The 18,418-nt window shown below is 39.4% G+C and overlaps 1 protein-coding gene across 1 annotated transcript; it reads right to left on the bottom strand.

Annotated features, from left to right (window-relative positions):
* Positions 1 to 639: 639 nt before the first annotated feature.
* Positions 640 to 17,893, bottom strand: LOC131248421 (uncharacterized). Its single transcript, XM_058248701.1, has 4 exons — positions 16,978 to 17,893; positions 13,963 to 14,199; positions 13,650 to 13,867; positions 640 to 1,383 (listed from the first exon to the last, which is right to left on the bottom strand). Exons 1-4 carry the CDS (start codon positions 17,212 to 17,214, stop codon positions 1,209 to 1,211), a joined length of 867 nt encoding a protein of 288 aa, XP_058104684.1. The 5' UTR covers positions 17,215 to 17,893; the 3' UTR covers positions 640 to 1,208.
* Positions 17,894 to 18,418: the final 525 nt, after the last annotated feature.

Below are 18,418 nucleotides of genomic sequence, written 5' to 3'. Positions count from 1 at the left end.
CATGGAATGGTGCATCTGGCTGATGGGGTAGATGTTCGACACGCATCACGGTGGGGCCCTCATGGGAAGTTCCCATGAGCTCGACCGCATAGAACTATATATATATATATATATATATATATATATATAATCTTCCAATCCTAGAGATTCCTTGTGGCGTCCCAGTCCTCAACTGGCAACCTCAGATCACTCCAAAACGAGAGTGATGGGAGCCATCTGTACGCACCAACGTATCAGAACGTTTTTCACGTCCCCGTGTATCAGAACCCATGATAGAATCCTCCTATCAGTAACGACGCAAATAACCACACTGGGGCCCACATCTTGGCCGGTTTGGATTGAAACACAAAAGCACCTCAAGTACATTGGAGTTGGTGGGCCATCCACAAGGCTATAGGCCAGAGCAAGTCGTACAGCTCTCCTTGCAAGGGCCATTCCCTGGGCAGGTGGGATTCATTAAAGGCACTTAAATGACCTCACCACAACCCTATCAATGCCCTCCCATCCACCCCAGACCCCGGACGGAATGTCGGTCGGTTCCCCAAACATTAGCATCTTCGCGTGGGGTAGATGGGACCCACCCACATAGATGTGGAACCAACCATCTACAATATATAGTGGACCCAAACAAAACCAACATACACCTCCAAAACCTTTTCTTTTGGCATGGAGCAATTAATCCAGCTGGAATCAATCTGGTTTCCTCTTTATATGGACCCCTAGTCCCAAACCCGTCTTTTCATCTTCGCCTCAGGCCGTTGAACTCCTGAGGTGGGCCACATTTTACAAGACAAACCTACGGCTGAAAGTTTTTTTTTTTCCCTAGGCATACATTTGTTTCCAATACTGGGCCCACCTGACAAGTTTAATGGTCAAAACTTGTAAAGTAAGGCATCTAAACAGTGTGGCCCACCTGACAGATAAGTTATGATCAGGCACAAGTGTGTGGGGCCAGCAGACCCATCCACGCACTGGTGGTACCATCCTTTAATAGCCCTACAGCTGTTGTCCATATACAAACTACCCACTAACCCTATGTACACTTTTCTCTTATAATCAGTTCCACATTTAAGCAGAAGTGGCTACACCTGTATGCCATGATACACAGGATCGTGTGGTACATACCTCACAGCCTCTCAATATAAGCCATGTGGGGACAATCCAGAGATGGGTTCGGTTTGGGTCAGTCTCGGCTGCAGCCGACTGCTTTACTCCAGCTCATCTTCGATTTGTAGGTTCTGGAGTGCCCGTTTTGCATAGACCGTGATGGCTATTGTGGCAGCTAGAGCGACACAAAAGCCGAGCGCGTCGTAGATAATCTGTTGCACCGACAGGAACTGCTGGCCTTGAGACGCATCTGCCAAGCTCCGTATGAGGATGCCGCTGTAGAAGGAATGAGAGGAAACAAAAAACAAAGTTAATTATTCGCTTGGTGGGAATATTTACTAGAACATTTTAATGTTCTAAATGGTCTGCATGCCACCAAGGTATGAATAAAGGGAGGCAGACAAAAGAGCAGTTGAAAGCAGATGACCCTTGTAATTTTATTTTCCCATTTGATTTGTGGAATCTAAAAACAACCATGGAAAAGAGAACATTTTATGCAGATGCGACATTGCTGATTGTGACAATAAAGGAACCTATGCAACCCATTTTCCTTTCCATGGTTTTCCTCAATAAAGGGTGCTTTCATTTCCTCCGAGGAAAAATTGGCAATCCTCATTTTCACTGTTTTTATAGATAGATTTCACTTTCTTGACTATTGAGTATTGACCATTCCACATATCACTGAAAATCATGAAAGATGAAAATCCAATCATTTTAGAATTCTTTTCCACGAATTTCTTTATCTACAGTTTCACTCAATTGTGATGTTTTCCTCTCCGGATATACTTTTTTGGGCTCCACAAATCCAAATAGGCCCTTAATTTCAAAGAGGATGGATGCATTATGTCCGAGGATAGTTCTGCCATTTCTCAAGAGGACCAGAAAGAGGATTCTTTTTTATATGAAAAGCGCTCCCTGGGTATAGTTCTTTCTTCCTAAGGACATTTATTCTTTCCATTTTGAAACATGAGGTAATTTCAGACAATGTAAAGGAGAGAGTGCTTGTCATGAATGAGCTACATGAGAAATGGGAATGATGATCATTCACCAAGCCAAAGCTTAGAAATCTGATTGCAACGAGCACCAGTTTGTTTACATGCAATACCACCCTTGGCATGTAAAGGAAAGAAAAGCACTGGACATGGAAAAGCACTGAGCTATGGGAATATTCACATCTAGAGCTAACCTGGCTAACCTCATGAACTCTTTTTTGAGGATCTTCTTCCCGATCCACATCCTCCCATAAACGGCTCCTCTCACATTTCATATGTAGCAAAACAAAGACTTAATTACACTACCATGATTCACAATGTAGGTGGGGCCCAATCAAAAAGTTCGCCATATGATTGGTGGCCATGAATGGACTCCTAAAATGGGAAATAACCACATTCAGCATGCAGCATAATAAAATTAGCTGTACTCGATGGATGATCCAAACTGTTGGCCACAATCTTGGTGGGGCGTAGTCCCAAATTTTCAACTATATAATTGGTGGCCACCAAATGGACTGTTAAGATGGGAAATGGTTAAGGATCCATATTCAACAAAAAGATATCCATTGATTGGAGTTTAGGATCATCCACTTCATATAATTTTGGGACTACCTAATGCAAAGTGAGGTCCATGTACATGAATGGTTTAAAACTGATTTATATTTTCCACCACGCAGAATGGCGTACCTCTGCAAGGGTACAACTACCAATGTTTTCCTCTTTATTCAAAGGCCTTGAATCTTAGTATTGGCATTCTTTTAGAATATTTGGAAGAAAATTCATCAGCAGCTAATGGACCTGCCGACAATAGAACCTAATTTATTTTTAGAATTTTAAGAAGAAAAATTATCATCAGCTAATGGACTGGCATGACTTTGGAACCTTTACATCTAAATCCTGCTTGACCTTTTGTAGGCATTAGGAGGTTTGCATCCTATGGAGAGTATGGTCAATTCACAAGTAAGGCTGCCAGTGGGTACATGGACCCGTGGGTACCCGAAGAACCGGACTTGATTTTAATGGGTCTGGGTCCAAACTTTTGGACCCGTCAAATAATCGGGTTGGGTTCAGGTCGAACCGAGTCGGGTCTGGTTGGGATCCCATAGTTTTAATGGTGATATTATATTGTTTATTCTAGCAGTAGAATAAGGTCTCCCGAGCTCTAGGCATGTGAGGGAGCCTATTTACACACCGCACATGCATCAAAGTGCCACATGTATCAAGTGGGCCAGCCCATGTAAATGCTCTTATTTGACCCAAGCCAACTAGAAACCAATGTTTTAAATAGCTCATGCTATGTAGCATGTAGCTTAGCCCTAATGCTATGTAGCTCACAAAAATAGCTTAAGTCGCTACGTGCTAATTTAAATATGCTACACGCGACATAGCTTACACCTTTTCCTTTTCTTCTTTTCTTTCTTTCTTTCTTTCTTTTTTTTTTGGGAGAGATACACTACAAGTAAAAATATGCTACATAGCTTATACTACAAGTTATTTTTCACTAAAACAAAATTCAATTACTATTTTCAATGATTTGTTACATTTTTCTAATTTTCAATAAAAATTAATTAATCTTTTTAGCAATTTTAGTAAATAATAAAAGTAACAGTATTAAACTAGTTCTATTGCTCTTTCTTTATCTTTACAGTTAATCTGTTCTAATTTTTCCTATTATTTTAGTTTGTGTTTGGTTGCACCGGATATCATAAAATTTCATTATTACTTTATTATGTAAGTCTAATTTGGTGCAAAATATCATGAAATTTCATAATATTTGGTACAACCAAGTACAACCTTAATTAAAAATCTGGAAGTAGCATGTAGCTTACGCTACACGCTATGTAGCCTATGCGGCTATATCTCACACGTGGCTACACCTCACACACTTCAGAGAAATGAACGCTACAATTACATGCTATTCGCTAGTTAAAACACTCCTAGAAACATAGATTTTTAAAGATCCGATGGGTACCCGACAGGAACCCAGACCCAATCGGATCTAGATCCGGATCTTCAAGAACGCAGCGCAGACCCAACAAGACCTAAACCAGGTTAGTACAGGTACGGTTACTATAAGACCCAACGCGAACTTGACCCATTGACAGCCCTATTCACAAGTACCTTAAAGCCACTCCTTTACGACAAGAACATTTCATCAAAGATATTTTGTGTACATCAAAGAAACCAAGAAGCATCTCCATTTTCATCACCCCTTCCTCAAAATACATTTAATCCACCTGCCGTGCAGTTCCCTCGCTGATGGGAACTTGGATAGAATGGAGGTGTATGGACGAATTAATATTGCATCTAAACACTCAGGGGCCATCTGGTAGCAGCAAAAGTCCGGGTTCAACTACTACTTGTTCATATAGAACCTCACAAAAACAAGGACAAGTTTTTAAAAAAGAAAATGACTTTTGGAGGTGCCTTCCTTGTTCCCACAAAAAGTAAATACCACCTTGTCCCTGTTATGGTACACAACTGACCATTTTCCATATGTGCCAGTATGCCACCATCCATCTTCATGTGCCACAAATAGGCCAAATTAAATATTTTGTGCCCTTTCATGTGCCCCATTTGCCACATGCAGTGGTCATGTGTGACCACATGTGCATATCCATATGCACATCGCATATGCGATCATGGCACATATGCGTTCGCACATTCAAAATTTTAATTTTTGCAAAAAAAATACTTTTTGCCTATAAAAAAGGCTTCCAAACCTCCTCCATTTGCAATATTCTCACCCCAAAACTCTCTTACTCTCTTCTTCTCTTCTTCTCTTACATTTCTTAATTCCAAGTTGGAGGATTAGGATTCAAGCACTTTCAAGTCTCAAGGAAGATAGCTTGTTGATTTTCTACAATAATAAATAAATAGCTTGTTGATTTTCTTGTTACTTCTTACTTGTTAACTATATTGTTGAATGTTGATGACTTGATGTTTAATTCATTTTATTTCTCTCAAATGTATTTTAAATATGTAAAATTAGTTATCTATTAACTTAGGAAAGTTCCTCTTAGTTTTTTTTTTTTTAAAATTTTTTGAATATATATATGTGTGTGCGTGTGTGTGCACGGTCGCATATGCAATTGTGCGATCGCATATGCGATTCGATAACATTGGCCACTTGTGACAAGTTGTCCATGTAACACATGATGTGTGTGCATTGTACATCATCAAGTACCCCACACGTGCCATTGTACTTCAAGCACCCTACATGCACCACATAGGTCACCGTGCATTTTCACACACCACACAAGCACTACGCGTGCCAAGTTTTCAATATACACAAGCACCACATGTACGAAATAATCCTTCCACATTCTAGGTTCTTGATAAATAGCATAATAATTAGTTCAAGACAGCATGACCAGGCCAAACAAAACCCGGACATCCCTGACCTAGACAGGCTGTCCCACATAAGAATAACTAGCCCGGAACAGCATGACCAGAACCTGGACATGCTTGACCTAGATAGGTGGTCCATGACTAAACTTATACCGCCACTAAATGGGCCTTAAAACTACTAAATGATGAAAATGAGGTCAATTTCAAAATATGATTGTGTATGCAACCAAGAAAAAAAAAAATATAAACTAACTCAGTCTCTGGGTTGCATGTAGCTACAATATTAACGATACATTAAAGAGGCCAATGATCAATTGATAAAACAAACAAAATTGACAAACGGATACTTGATAGCAGAAATTTTGATGAATTTTCACAAGGCCACAGAGCATGTTTACAGAATTACTGATCAAGGGCAGGGAGCATTTTGAACTCAGAGGAAAGTTTTAAAAAAATATCGAAGAGTGTTAATGCCATAATAATTAAGCATTAGCGATTATGCACCTAAATTGCAATGCTAATGCTATCATAATTAATCATCAGTTGGAATTATACACCTTAAAGCTATTCAGGCATATGAAAATCAAGCATGTCTTATAAGTAAAATATCCATCAGTAAACCTCTAAGGTGGTTGTCCTTCAGTCGGAAGGAATCCTCAGAAAGTAAAATAAAAATTAAAAAAGCATGAATTATGTTACATGTGTATGTGCATAAAAGAATCAGATGGGAATTATACACCTATAATGCCATTCAAGTATATGACAATTATGCAGATTGGGTTGGATTGAGGTCATCAATAAACCTCAAAGTTAGTCCTTCAGTTGTAAGGAAAAATCAAGAAGGAATATGCAGATTGGGTTTGGGAATACATGGGAATATGCAGATTGGGTGGTGGAGACCATCAATAAAAACCTCAAAGTCGGTCCTTCAGTTGTAAGGAAAAATCAAGAAGGAATATGAATATTGGGTTGGATCGAGGTAAAGAAGAAACCCAAACCAACCCGAGTAGGAAGAGGAAATACATTGGGTTGGATTGAGGTCATCAATGAACCTCAAAGTTAGTCCAACCTGAGACCCATGTAGGAAGAAGGAATTTGGGTTGGATTGAGGTCATCAAAAAACCTCAAAGTTAGTCCTTCAGTTGTAAGGAAAAATCAAGAAGTTAAAAGAAGAACAAGTAAAATATGAACCAAAGGAGGTCATCAATAAACCTCAAAGTAGTTAGAAGACGAAGAAGCAGAAGGAGAAACCAGTACCAACCCGAGTATGATGGAGGAGGACAAGAAGAAACACAAACAAATCCGAGTAGGGTTAAGGTTCCCACGGGGTCTTGAGGTCAGGTTGGGCTTGGCAGACCCTCAAACCGACCCGACTAGCCTAGGTTCCTGAACCTCTATTGCCAAAAGAAAAAGAAAAGCGGTATTTGCAATACTTTGTTGTTCCCACCAAAACCAACCCGAGTTGCATTAGGGTTCTCATGAGCTGACTCCTCTTGATGTTTCGATGGACTTGGGTCGAACCTCAACCCAACCAGATCACCCTGCGTTGCTGGACCCCCCTATTGACAACAAAGAAAGAAAAAGAGCAGCATATTGTCACAAGCCAATCATTTCCATACCCCATGTGGCATAGACTTTGGCCAAATTTATGCTCATCTAGCACACTAGGGAGGTTTTATACGTAAGTGTAGAGAATGGTAGAAGGGTGTAGAGAATTCCAGAGTTGGGTAGAGTTGTGCACGGATCTCTGGAAATTTATAGGGTTCTCTTGCATAGAGAAGTGTGGAATATTTGATTAGGTTCTAGATTCTTCTTAGCTGTTGGATGATCGCCATGAGGTACCAGCCCAGCCATCCACGTGTATATTGTAGTAGCTACCTAGCTCCATATAAGGAGATGAGCTCCTCATTTATATCCATCCAGAAAAGTTGTAAGCTTTCAAGTGCAATAGAAGTCTGGTTGCCTTCTAAGCTCTCTTATGCTCTTCTCTTCAACTATCTATGCTCGCACTTGGATGGTTGCCTGACTAGTTCATAACAAGGCTATAAGATGAGTGCCGCACGGTCGAAGATTAGGGAAGAACTTAGGCCATGAAAATATGCTCAATTGCCCCCACATACACCCATGCACACATGGTCCCATTTGCTCCCACTATTCTCAAAATGTTCCATTTATGATTTGAACCCAAATACAACTCAACTTGAAGTGACAACATCCAGTTAATAAAGAGGATATACTAATAGCAATCCCATGACAAAAGGACAGACCATATGAAGGATGTTGCTAGTGGAAACCAGCTTTTTCCAATGTAGAGAATTATATGTCACTTGAATGTATTAGTATCGCCTTTGGGTTTTGTTTGGGTAGGCATAGGGCAATAGGCTAAGGTGTGGAAATTGAAAAAAATAGTGATTATCTAATGATTATTTCCATCAGCACTGCCCACAAACAGATTCCATTTTTAGGGATCATGTTTGTTTCACAAGCGAAAATTCTAAATTTCATATCTGACAGCTAGTTTCCAGGTTGATTATCTAATGATTATTTCCATCAGCACTGCCCAGAAACAGATTCCATTTTTAGGGATCATGTTTGTTTCACAAGCGAAAATTCTAAATTTCATATCTGACAGCTAGTTTCCAGGTTCAACAGCTAAATTCTTGAGAAACGCAATTCCGATTAAGGACTGAAATCATTATGTGGAATCCACGGTTTTCATCACAATCCAATGAGCAAAAAACATCAAATCAAGGGAAAACATTTTCTATTATCATGGATTCCACCCCTATCCAAATAGGGCATTCTCCCAACGAAAAAAAAAAAACCCAGCTTTCGCAACATGGCTCCCATGCGCCAATGCTTACAATCATTCATTTGCTTCCATGCTCTTACTCTTTATCTCAAAATTTTCCATTTACCCCATGAACCCTAATACAACTTAAAGCAACCATATACAGTTAATTATGAGGATATTAATCATAGGAATCCCATGACAAGAGGACGGACCATACAAGTGATTGTTGATGGCGGCCACCTTTGTAGTTTGGAAATGTGATTGGGCGTATACCTCCCAATGGCATAACCATGTTCTTGGGCCCTGTTTGGATAGACAGAATTCACAGGAAAAGAATACGTTTTCCCTTTATTTGACATTTTCCATTGCTTGCATTGCAAAGAAAACCATGGATTTTGCAAAATGATTTCCGTCCTTACCAGGATTTGCGGCTATCACTAATCAAGTTATTACATCTAAAAACTGGTCGTTGGACCTGGAATCTGGGATTTCTGCTAGCGAAACAAATAGAACCCTAAAAATGGAAATAGTTTTTAAACATTGACAATGGAAATAATCATTACTTTTCCCACGTCCACACATTAGATTCCACCTATCCAAACAAGGGCACCTTCTATCACATGGTTAAAGTCTCCATCACTTCTTTTTTTAAAAAGATAACGTAAAGTCTCCATCACTTGATAGGAAACCCAAGAAGGTGGGTATAAGACTATACAAATGGTGCTGGTAGAGACCACCTTTTTCCAATGTCATGATTCACTTGGATAGTTTGGTGATGTGATTGAATATCCACTCTCATTGGCATAGGCATGTTAGTTTCAGTCTCTTAGCTTCCATCACATAGTTAAAATCTCCAATTTTCATAAGGAACCAAATTAGTAACAGAGTTTGGTAGATCATTGCATGGAGAGAATATTTTACACATTTTATTTCGATGCTTCTGTTTACATTCATATAACGTCATAACGTGTGTATTTGTGACTAATATGTATGTATTTGTGACCCTAATTAGCTGGGATAAGGTTTAGATGATGATGATGTAGCCATGTAGGTATGTATTTGTTGTGACTAGGCATAACAGGTACAATTGTGAATGTGTCGGGTAGACATGATGATCCAGTGAAACTGATCCATAAGGATCTAGCTTTGGCCCCACATTTAACGTCAGTCTCCCTCCCTTCCTTTGGCCAAATCCAGTTATGTTCTGTCTTGTCCGGTTGGACTCAGAACTGGGTAGGATTCTTCTCCAATCCTAGATCGATTCCATCTTGATGGGGATATTAGAGGACCTACTCGAGTGTACTAGAGACAAAGGCAACCACCCACATCAGCGCAGCTCTCTGTGGATGGGAGACGAGTTCCAGATGGGGCCCGTCGGGCTATTTTCAAGACCTCGCATGCATTGGGCGTGTATCAGGAATACCCCACTTTGGGTTGATGCATGTGGGCTACTTCGGAGACCATTTTAGTCATAAGATTTTTATTTCATGTCGATCCGACCATTGGGTCCTGTCGATCAAGCCATTGGGCTACCAGATCTTCCAAATATGGGCCTCTTGGAACCCTGATCTTGCTTCCTTTACGTTTTTTGTTATTTTTAGGATTTATTTGACGGTTGAGATTGATATTAAGTGTTTGGTTTCCTTATTTTTTATGATGGGCAATATCGCTTAAGTGAATGGCATATTTGTAATTATTTTGAAATTTCATTATAAAAGCATAGGGGGGTGGACGTCCAACCCTAGTGGAGTATTTTTTAGAAAGAAAGAAAGAAAGAAAAAAAAGAAAAAAAAAAAAGAAGGCTTTCTTTTGTGAAGGTGTTTTCCTCTTTGTTTTTAGGGTTTGTGAGAAACCCTACCTTCCAATTGAATTATGGAAGGGTAGAGGCTTGTTTGGTGGTGGATTCTTAAATGTGCATTCTTCCTCTTTCTCTTCTCCAACAAGGTATTCCTCTTCTTCTCTTTCCCTCCTTTCCATTCCCTTACCGCTTTTCTAAACCTGTCAAAACTGTAACCACACGTACGCACACATGCACACATGTGTCCGTACAACCTTCACATCCGGGCCCCATTTCGTATCCTTTCCCTCATTGATCCTCTTCCAACCCTACATCATCCCTTTACCCTTTAATTCCTAGAACTCCAATTCCCAAATCTCAAGAGGTGAAACTAAAACCCTAACGAAAATCTGAATTTTTGTAAAACATTTCCCAAATCAGAATTTTATTTGCGACATTATCTATTCATGTGGTTGTTGCACTACCCACACTAGATTGGAAGCCCCTACTTCCAAATGGGCCACTCGCAAATTATTTTATATTTTCGTGCACCACGTATGTGATAAACTAGGATCTTTGTGTTACAAATTTGAATTTTTTAATCTATTTTGTGGATATGTTTGATTTTACATGTTGATTGCTGAAATTAATGCGTAATTGATCTCTAATCTTGCATCCTAGGTTAGTTTCCATCGTCCTACATCAAATTTGGTATTAGAAAAGATCATAAGGTAGGTGTTCGACAAAATTCCTATACCCATAATAGAGAATATAGATCGCATATAGCTTTCTGAATTTTCTGATTTGGCTTACTAAATTTTCTGCTTGGGTATTTTTAAAGTCTTAAATTGCTGGAATTTCTAGATTTAGTGACTTTAAGACACCTAGGTGTTGAATTTTCAGTTTTATCCTTATTAGAATCATTCTAGGGTTGTCCATATGATTTAAATTACTAAGTGTCATCATAAATAAAATACATGTGCATCATATAGCATCACATTGAGCATCGTCAAATCTGACTTTTGCATCACATTCATCATATAGTACACATTCAGTTAGGTTGTCTCTCATTAGGGTCGTTTCACGTATGCAAATGTGAACAGGTTGTGGTTTTGGTCTATTCCCCACCATGAACCCGGATCAGATTGCCGAGGCTCTTGAAAAGATTAACCGCCGTTTGACAGCCATTGAGACGCATAATAGGACTGTTGTCACGCAATTGACTACCAGCAACCAGCGTATCACGTAGCTAGAGGCTACCTCTCATGGTACTCCCGTCACCAGGGAAGACCACCTGTCTCAGGCAGGAGAGCTGGTGGATGAGGACCCAGTTGAGCAAGGTCCAATCCTAGTAGAACCCATCAGGGGTCGTAATAGGAACTTTGGTTAAGATGGTAGGTCAGGTAGGACCGCGCACCCACGCACCTCGTAGAAAGTCGCGGGATCGTTACGACCTTGAGGAACAGGTTATGAAGAATGTCAAAGTCGATTCTCCCGATTTTGATAGTCGATTAAACCCGAAGCATTTACTTGATTGACTAGCTGACATGGACCACTTCTTCGAGTAACATGACATGTCAAATCGCCGTCGAGCGAGGTTCGCTAAGATGAAGTTGACAGGTCAAGCCAAGTTGTTTTGGACCAATACAGTAGAAAACCAACATGTAGTTTACACATCATTTTCCATTTGGTGGAATTTTTTCAAGATCTTCAAGATTAGTTGGGTGTTCTTGGAGAAGATGCAAAGATGATACAGCAACCACTGACATTGTCACCATATTTGGTGGTATTTTTTCCAACTCTTTAGGCTTACCTAGGTGTCCCAGAGAAGATCCAAAGACTGATATACAGTAGGATGAGAAGACCCTTTGACACTACATACATTTTTTGAGAATGTCCCTTAAGCCATCTAATGGTAAGTTTAGGAGAATGTTCATTTTGCCATCTTTTATGGTAAGGAGCATTTTTGAGAAAGATCCTTTCACATCTTATGATGAGTGTAGGAGAGCAACAGAAAAATCTTTAGGGAGGAGGTTGCTTCCATGCCAGAAGGAAACGATTAAGGCCTCCAATAGTTGAGCTATGTCGAGAAAATAGTTTCTGGGTTTGTCAAGATAATTGCACATGGAGCTTATGGCTGAAGGATTGAAAGAAAAAAAAAAGGATTCGTAAATTGATTGTTTGCAGGAAAAAAAAAAAAAACACTCAGCAGTGTGCCATTTTCAGATGATTGGTTCAAGATGATCAAGCAATTGGATGAAGCCAAGGAAAGTTTTCCGTCCCTTGAAGGTTTAGATTTCCGTCCCTCATTGTCTGGAAAGTTTTCGGTGGAGGGAGATTCTTTCAACATAATCCCATGACTGTTAAGGAATAGCAATGGGGATTGGCTAACATCATTGACGGCTTTGGGATCACTTGCAAGGCTAACGAGTTTGCCTACATCACAAGACTTCTTTACATCACTTCCCAAGCGTGTACATTTGTGCATTCTGCCTCTCAGATTTGTGAAGGCGTGTAGCCTTTGTGAGCTAGGTTGGAGGAGCTACGCTCCTTGTTACTTTCATTTTTCACAACATCTAAAAAATGATCGTGATTCTTCAAATGTATAAAATGGCATAGTTGCACTATTTTATTTTTTACCACCCGTTTGATAGCACTAATTTTATGGTTACTTTGAAATTGCTTGATCAGTGCAATTTTAAATGGGATCTAAAACTTGGATACCCTTGATAGCTGTACGTTAGTGCCACATTTGAGGAGGATGAGCAACCATCATTTTTCAAACTGCACGATTTTAGATATAAGTGGGACCCACAATTTGGATAGTCTTGATAGCTATAACTCAGAGCCACATGTGAAGAGAAGTAACCACGATTTTCAAACTGTGTAAAACTAACATAGGAGTCTAGCCATAGAGGAAGCATGTGCTCCTTGCTTATCTCTAATTTGTCATTTAACCAAAACATAAAAGAAAAACACAACATGCAAGGTATGAAGTATGAACATCAAGAGGTGACCAGAAACTGATGGAAGCGCATACCACCATCATTTGCTTAGTTTTTTAAAGATCCACCATTTTCTTATTGTTAAATGTTAACTGTATAATATTAAAGAAGGAAAAATAATGATGAATGAGACATGTCACTACAAGAAGGAAAAGGAAAACAAAAAATACCATCATAGGTCACCTGAAATTAACGAAAGAGTACACAACTGAACACCATAATTTTCCTTTCAATAAATGATGCCAGAAGTAGATATAGGTCAATAAAATATGAACTTCACCATACAATGGAACAGTGTTTAGCGAAAAGCACACATTTCCTGGAAAAGGAAGAATTGGTTCTATTGCTTGCTAAAGTAAATAGGAGAGAAGATAGACAATGCACGTGAGACACATTAGGTTAGGCTGTGCAAATATTTAAGAACAACAAATGGGGTTGTGCTGCAAAATGTTTTTCCTCTGATTGGCCCCCAAGCCCACAAGCATGACACCAGCAGTTTTGGTTTCTTTCAGGTGGGTCCTTTTGTACAGGGCCAGTCAGAGAACAGTTCACTTCTTTGTGCAGGACACTATTCCCCAAAATACCTTATGCTAGAAAACAATGAAAAGGAGGAGAGAACCAACCTGTAAATTGTAATAAAAACTTCTGGCACTGTTCCTACCAACGATCCAAAAATGTAAGGACCGTAGTTAACGTTTGTTGCAAGAACAGCATAATTGAAAATTATATATGGAAATGGGGAGATCCTCAGTAAAGTAACAGCTCGAAATTGATGGAACCAATTTCCTGCACCAGCTAATCTTATAATTGCAGCTTTCTTGGGCCATCTCTCTAACCACTTCTGCAATAACATCAAAGTGTTGCATAAGCATCCACCAAAAACTATTTGTCATTCTGAGGAAAGATGAACTTAAGAAAAGGGCATCAGGAACTAACATGTATTTTATGGCGGAAAAGAGAACCAATGAAATATGGCAGTGACATGCCCACACTTGTCCCGGCCATAATTAGTAGAAAACCATAACCATAACCAAAAGTCATCCCAGCTATCCACATACTAGGTGCAGATGGTAACAACAGTGCAGGGAATAACGCCATACAAGCAAAGAGTAGAAACCCAAGCACCAAGGTGCTGAATGTTGCTCTCTCCCAATTCAAGACTGGTACTACCACCTGCAAAAAAAATTTAAAAAAAAAAGAAAAAGAAAAAGAAAAAAAGAAAAGAGAACCGTCTCACAAATCACAACATGAATAGATAGATAAAAAGAAAGAAACATAGTGCCAGCTCCACAGCACAGGTTGAAATAAATGAACCACTTTCCAATTAATTCGTCGACATAAAGAACATAAGAGCCCCTTAAGTCTTGACATGGAAAAACGGATAAAGAAATCATAAGCAAATAACTAGTCTGTCCTATCTAGTGTGCTAATCGATCAGCCAATATATGATAAGAAGCTGAAAATGTGAATAGATGCATGGAGTGTTGATCATCTCTGTCGACTTACATAAAACATTCACAGCGTTGATCATCTCTGTCAACTTACATAAAACACCATTATTGATTTCAATAATGAAGCGAACAACTGAGGGAACAAACAACCTCAAATAATTTGGCAAAAAGTATAAAACTATAGACCAATATTTATTATCTTGTATCCTAGGTCACACGGGTTGGTTCCTCAAAGAAGGGTTTGTTTAAAACATAGAAATGTGAAAATTTGACAATATGAAAGGGCAATGGGTAGATTAGGAGATGTGTGCATCACAAGGGATATGTTAATTGTAGGAATTGGGCGCATAAGGATCAAGGCAGTTCGTTTTAACTCTGTTCCAGTCTCTTGATGTTCCTTGCCAACAATCCTTGGTTGAAGTACAGTGGGCATTGAACCTAAGGGATCTATTGTTGGATAGATACCTTTAGCAGCTAATCCTCTTAAAAGTACAGTACTAGCATCCAAATGTGCCCATGTCGTAGCAGGAGCAGGGTTGATCACATCTTGGCAAGTACAACTACTTGAATGGAACTATGGAAGTTACCATACCTTTTTGGAGAAAGTAATTCTTTTCTTGCAGAGAACTCATTTTTTTCCCAATGGCAGGTTGATAACCCAGTGCAAAAGTGAAAATCCAACAATTTGAAAGGGTGATGGGTAGATTAGGAAAGGTGCGCATCTTACCAGATACGTTAAAGGTAGGATTTGGCAAATCTGAAAAAAATCAACAATTTGGAGTGACAGGTAGAGGAGAGGTGCGCATCTCAAGGGATATTTTTATGGTAGGATATGGCAGTATGAGGATCATGGTAGTTCTTTTTAACTTTGTGCAAGTCTCATGATGTTCCTTATCAGATACATTAATGGTGGGATTCGGCAAATGTGAAAAATCAACAATTTGGAATGACAGGTAGATTAGGAGAGGTGTGCATCTCAAGGGATATTTTAATGGTAGGATTTGGCAGTATGAGAATCAAGATAGTTCTTTTTAACTTTGTGCGAGTCTCGTAATGTTCCTTGACAATAATCCTAGGTTAAAGCATAGCAGATATTGAATATAAAGGATCTATTGTTGGATAGATACATTTAGCAGCTAATACTCTTAAGAGCATAGTAGTAGCATTCAAATGTACAAATGTCCTAGTAGGTGCAGTGTCGGTCACGTCACATAGTCCGCAAGTACAGCTACATGAAAATGTGAAAATTCTGCAAGTATGACTCCATAAGTTATGGGTCCCTCTTTGGTGGAAGTACACTTTCTTGCAGAGAACCCATTTTGTCCCAAGGATAGGTTGATAACCACGAGCATATGAGAAAATTCAACAACCTGACAGAGTGATGGATGGATTAGGAGATTTGTGCATCTCAAGGGATATGTTAATGGTAGGATTTGGCAGTATAAAGACCAAGGTGGTTCCTTTTAACTTTGTGCCAGTTTCATAATGTTCCTTGCCAATGATCCTAGGTTGGAGCATAGTGGATGCTGAATCTAAATGATCTCCTATTGGATAGACACCTGTAGCATCTAATCCTCTTTAAGATTATAGTAGTATCCAAATGTTAAAAAATGTCATAGGAGCAACAGCGTCGGTCACATCATCCGAAGGTACAATTTCTTGAATGGGAGTCCCCCCACCCCCAAATAAAAAATAATGATAATTTTTTTAAAAAAAAAAATTACCTAATAAGGAAGATACTTCTGATCCAGCTTGGACAAAACCAAAGAAGAATTTTATAAAGATTTAAACCTTGTACCCATATCTTGAAAATTGGAGTTCAAAGGACCCCCAACCCATGCCGGTATTTGTACCCATAAGGGCACTGCTTTCCAAAAAGGGGAAATCGGAAACAAACTACGCAAAGATCTAGATAAACATTCTGCAAATCCAACATCTGAAATACCCTTAATTTAAAAATACTCTAATGGTTATCTATTACTGATCCAATATTCTCCTGTCTCCCTTTCCATTCGAGCTTTTTATTTCAATTTAACTTCTTTATAAGCTTGCTCTTAGTCAATGACAATCATTTGTAATTGCCATGGTATCCACAATACACATGCACATGGCACATAATGTAATTTTAACGCGCATGCACACATAACCCCAAAACAGTTACCTCGGTGGGGCTGCCTACTTAGGCCGAAAGCCCAAGAAAAGCAGCACACCCACAAAGTGTCAACACATCACAGTGCATAAAATAGAAGCCTTTGATTTCCATCAACACGCTTCAATATGTATGATTTAATGTTTCCTCTTCACAAAATTTTCGCAGTCTTTCAAAATTTTCGAACCATGATTTGTTTCCAAGCTTGTTCATATAGTTTATAACCAATTTGCCATATTAAAAAGAAGAAGAAGATGACGCTACGCTACCCTCAAATACAAATTAATTCCAAAACAAAAGCAGGAAATAAGAAGATTAACAGATTGTAAAGATGAGAGGGTTGAGAATGACCTTGTTGATGAGAAAAGGCCCTCCCCAAATGAAAAAACAAGCAGCACCAACCACGACAAAAAGGCATAATAAAACCCCCTTCATCCACCAGCAAAGAGAACAACCATTTGAAGGAGATTCCGGTTGCAGCCTCCCAAAACCATCTAATTCCGGCTCATCTGCATGAGCCAACCTCACATAATCCCCATTTGCATCGCCCATTTCCAGCTTCACGTCAGCCGATATATCATACGTCATTTCCAGCCAAACAATCCACTGAATTTCCTCAAATCATAGAAAGAAAATGCAACGAAAATAAACTAAAGATGGCTTTTTCTCCTCCAACGCCGTAACCCTAAGAGTATACCTTGAAAGCGAAGAAACCCTAAAGCAAAGGGCAAAAAGCAAAACCCCAGATTCCAATCTGGCAAACGCACCAGCGAAAAATCTAAAACCCTAAAAAGAAGCAACGGCATTCATCTTGAAAACCCTAGAATTGAATTGAAATTGCAGAAATTCAAGTTAGAGTGAGAAAATAAATAAACGGATCTAGGAATATTCCGACAGAGATGAATGGAAGACTGTTAGATGAGGTGAAGACGTCAAAAGGCAAGAATCGGTGACGTTTCGAGAGAGGAAAGAAATTACAAAATCGCCATTGGAGAAGGGAAAACGTGAAGATATAGCTTTGTACTGCACTCCCCACTCTCGCTCGCTCGCTCTCTCTCAGCCACTCTCGCTCGCCGTCTCGGGTCGGGTCGGCCGGTGGGTCCGTCGATCTTCAACAAGGTCGCGGATAGCTGCGTTTTCATACGCAGGTCACGCGTACAAGCTGCACGGCACGTTTCCTCCGATATTTGCTTTCTGGCTGATGGGTTGTTGCATTACACGTCGGACAACGGCTCTGTGACGTGGCAAGGTAATGGGCTGTGTTGGGAGCTCGCTCCGGGATCTCGCGTGAAATAAGCTGCCGACTTATACGCAGAATCCGTGAATCCGGAGTCGATTGCGTACTGAATAACTCGTTGTTGTAAAGCATACTGAGTAAACTCTTTTGGAGAAAATCCATTTGAAATTTATGTGGACCACACCACAGCAAGCATAGCCAGAGCTTAGGTGGACCACAAAACTGTGTGAATTAAATGTCTATCATTGAAAATTTCCTGGACGCTATGAAAGTTTTAGATTAAGCTGATATTTGTATTTTCTCTTCACCTCTGTTTGTATGATTTTATGAAAGGTTGGATGATAAATAAGCATTATTAAGGGTCTTAAGAAGGTCTCAAGTGGAAGTCATTATTCCCACTATTTCCTTTAGTGTGGTACACTTGAGCTTTGGACATGCTTTTATTTTTTACTATAACTCCTAAAATAAGCTGAAAAAACCAATTCATGGTGTGCGTGACATAATTTACTTACAAGAGGCCTACTAGGTTACAAGTAAGCAATTCTATTTTTGTGT

This window comes from Magnolia sinica, chromosome 6 (genome assembly GCF_029962835.1).
Source record: "Magnolia sinica isolate HGM2019 chromosome 6, MsV1, whole genome shotgun sequence".
NCBI classification, from domain to species: Eukaryota; Viridiplantae; Streptophyta; class Magnoliopsida; order Magnoliales; family Magnoliaceae; genus Magnolia; species Magnolia sinica.
Note: the sequence above shows the minus strand (reverse complement) of the source record. Positions and strands in the feature narration are given on the sequence as shown.

Bases quoted from the DNA above. Each gene is read 5' to 3' on its own strand.
- LOC131248421 (XM_058248701.1), bottom strand. From the start codon at position 17,214: ATGACGTATGATATATCGGCTGACGTGAAGCTGGAAATGGGCGATGCA. The intron at 13,868-13,962 runs GTTAGTTCCTGA...ATGTTATTGCAG, and splicing joins TTTTCCGCCATAAAATACAT to AAGTGGTTAGAGAGATGGCC. The intron at 1,384-13,649 runs GTTGGTTCTCTC...TTCCTTCTACAG, and splicing joins GTTTTTATTACAATTTACAG to CGGCATCCTCATACGGAGCT.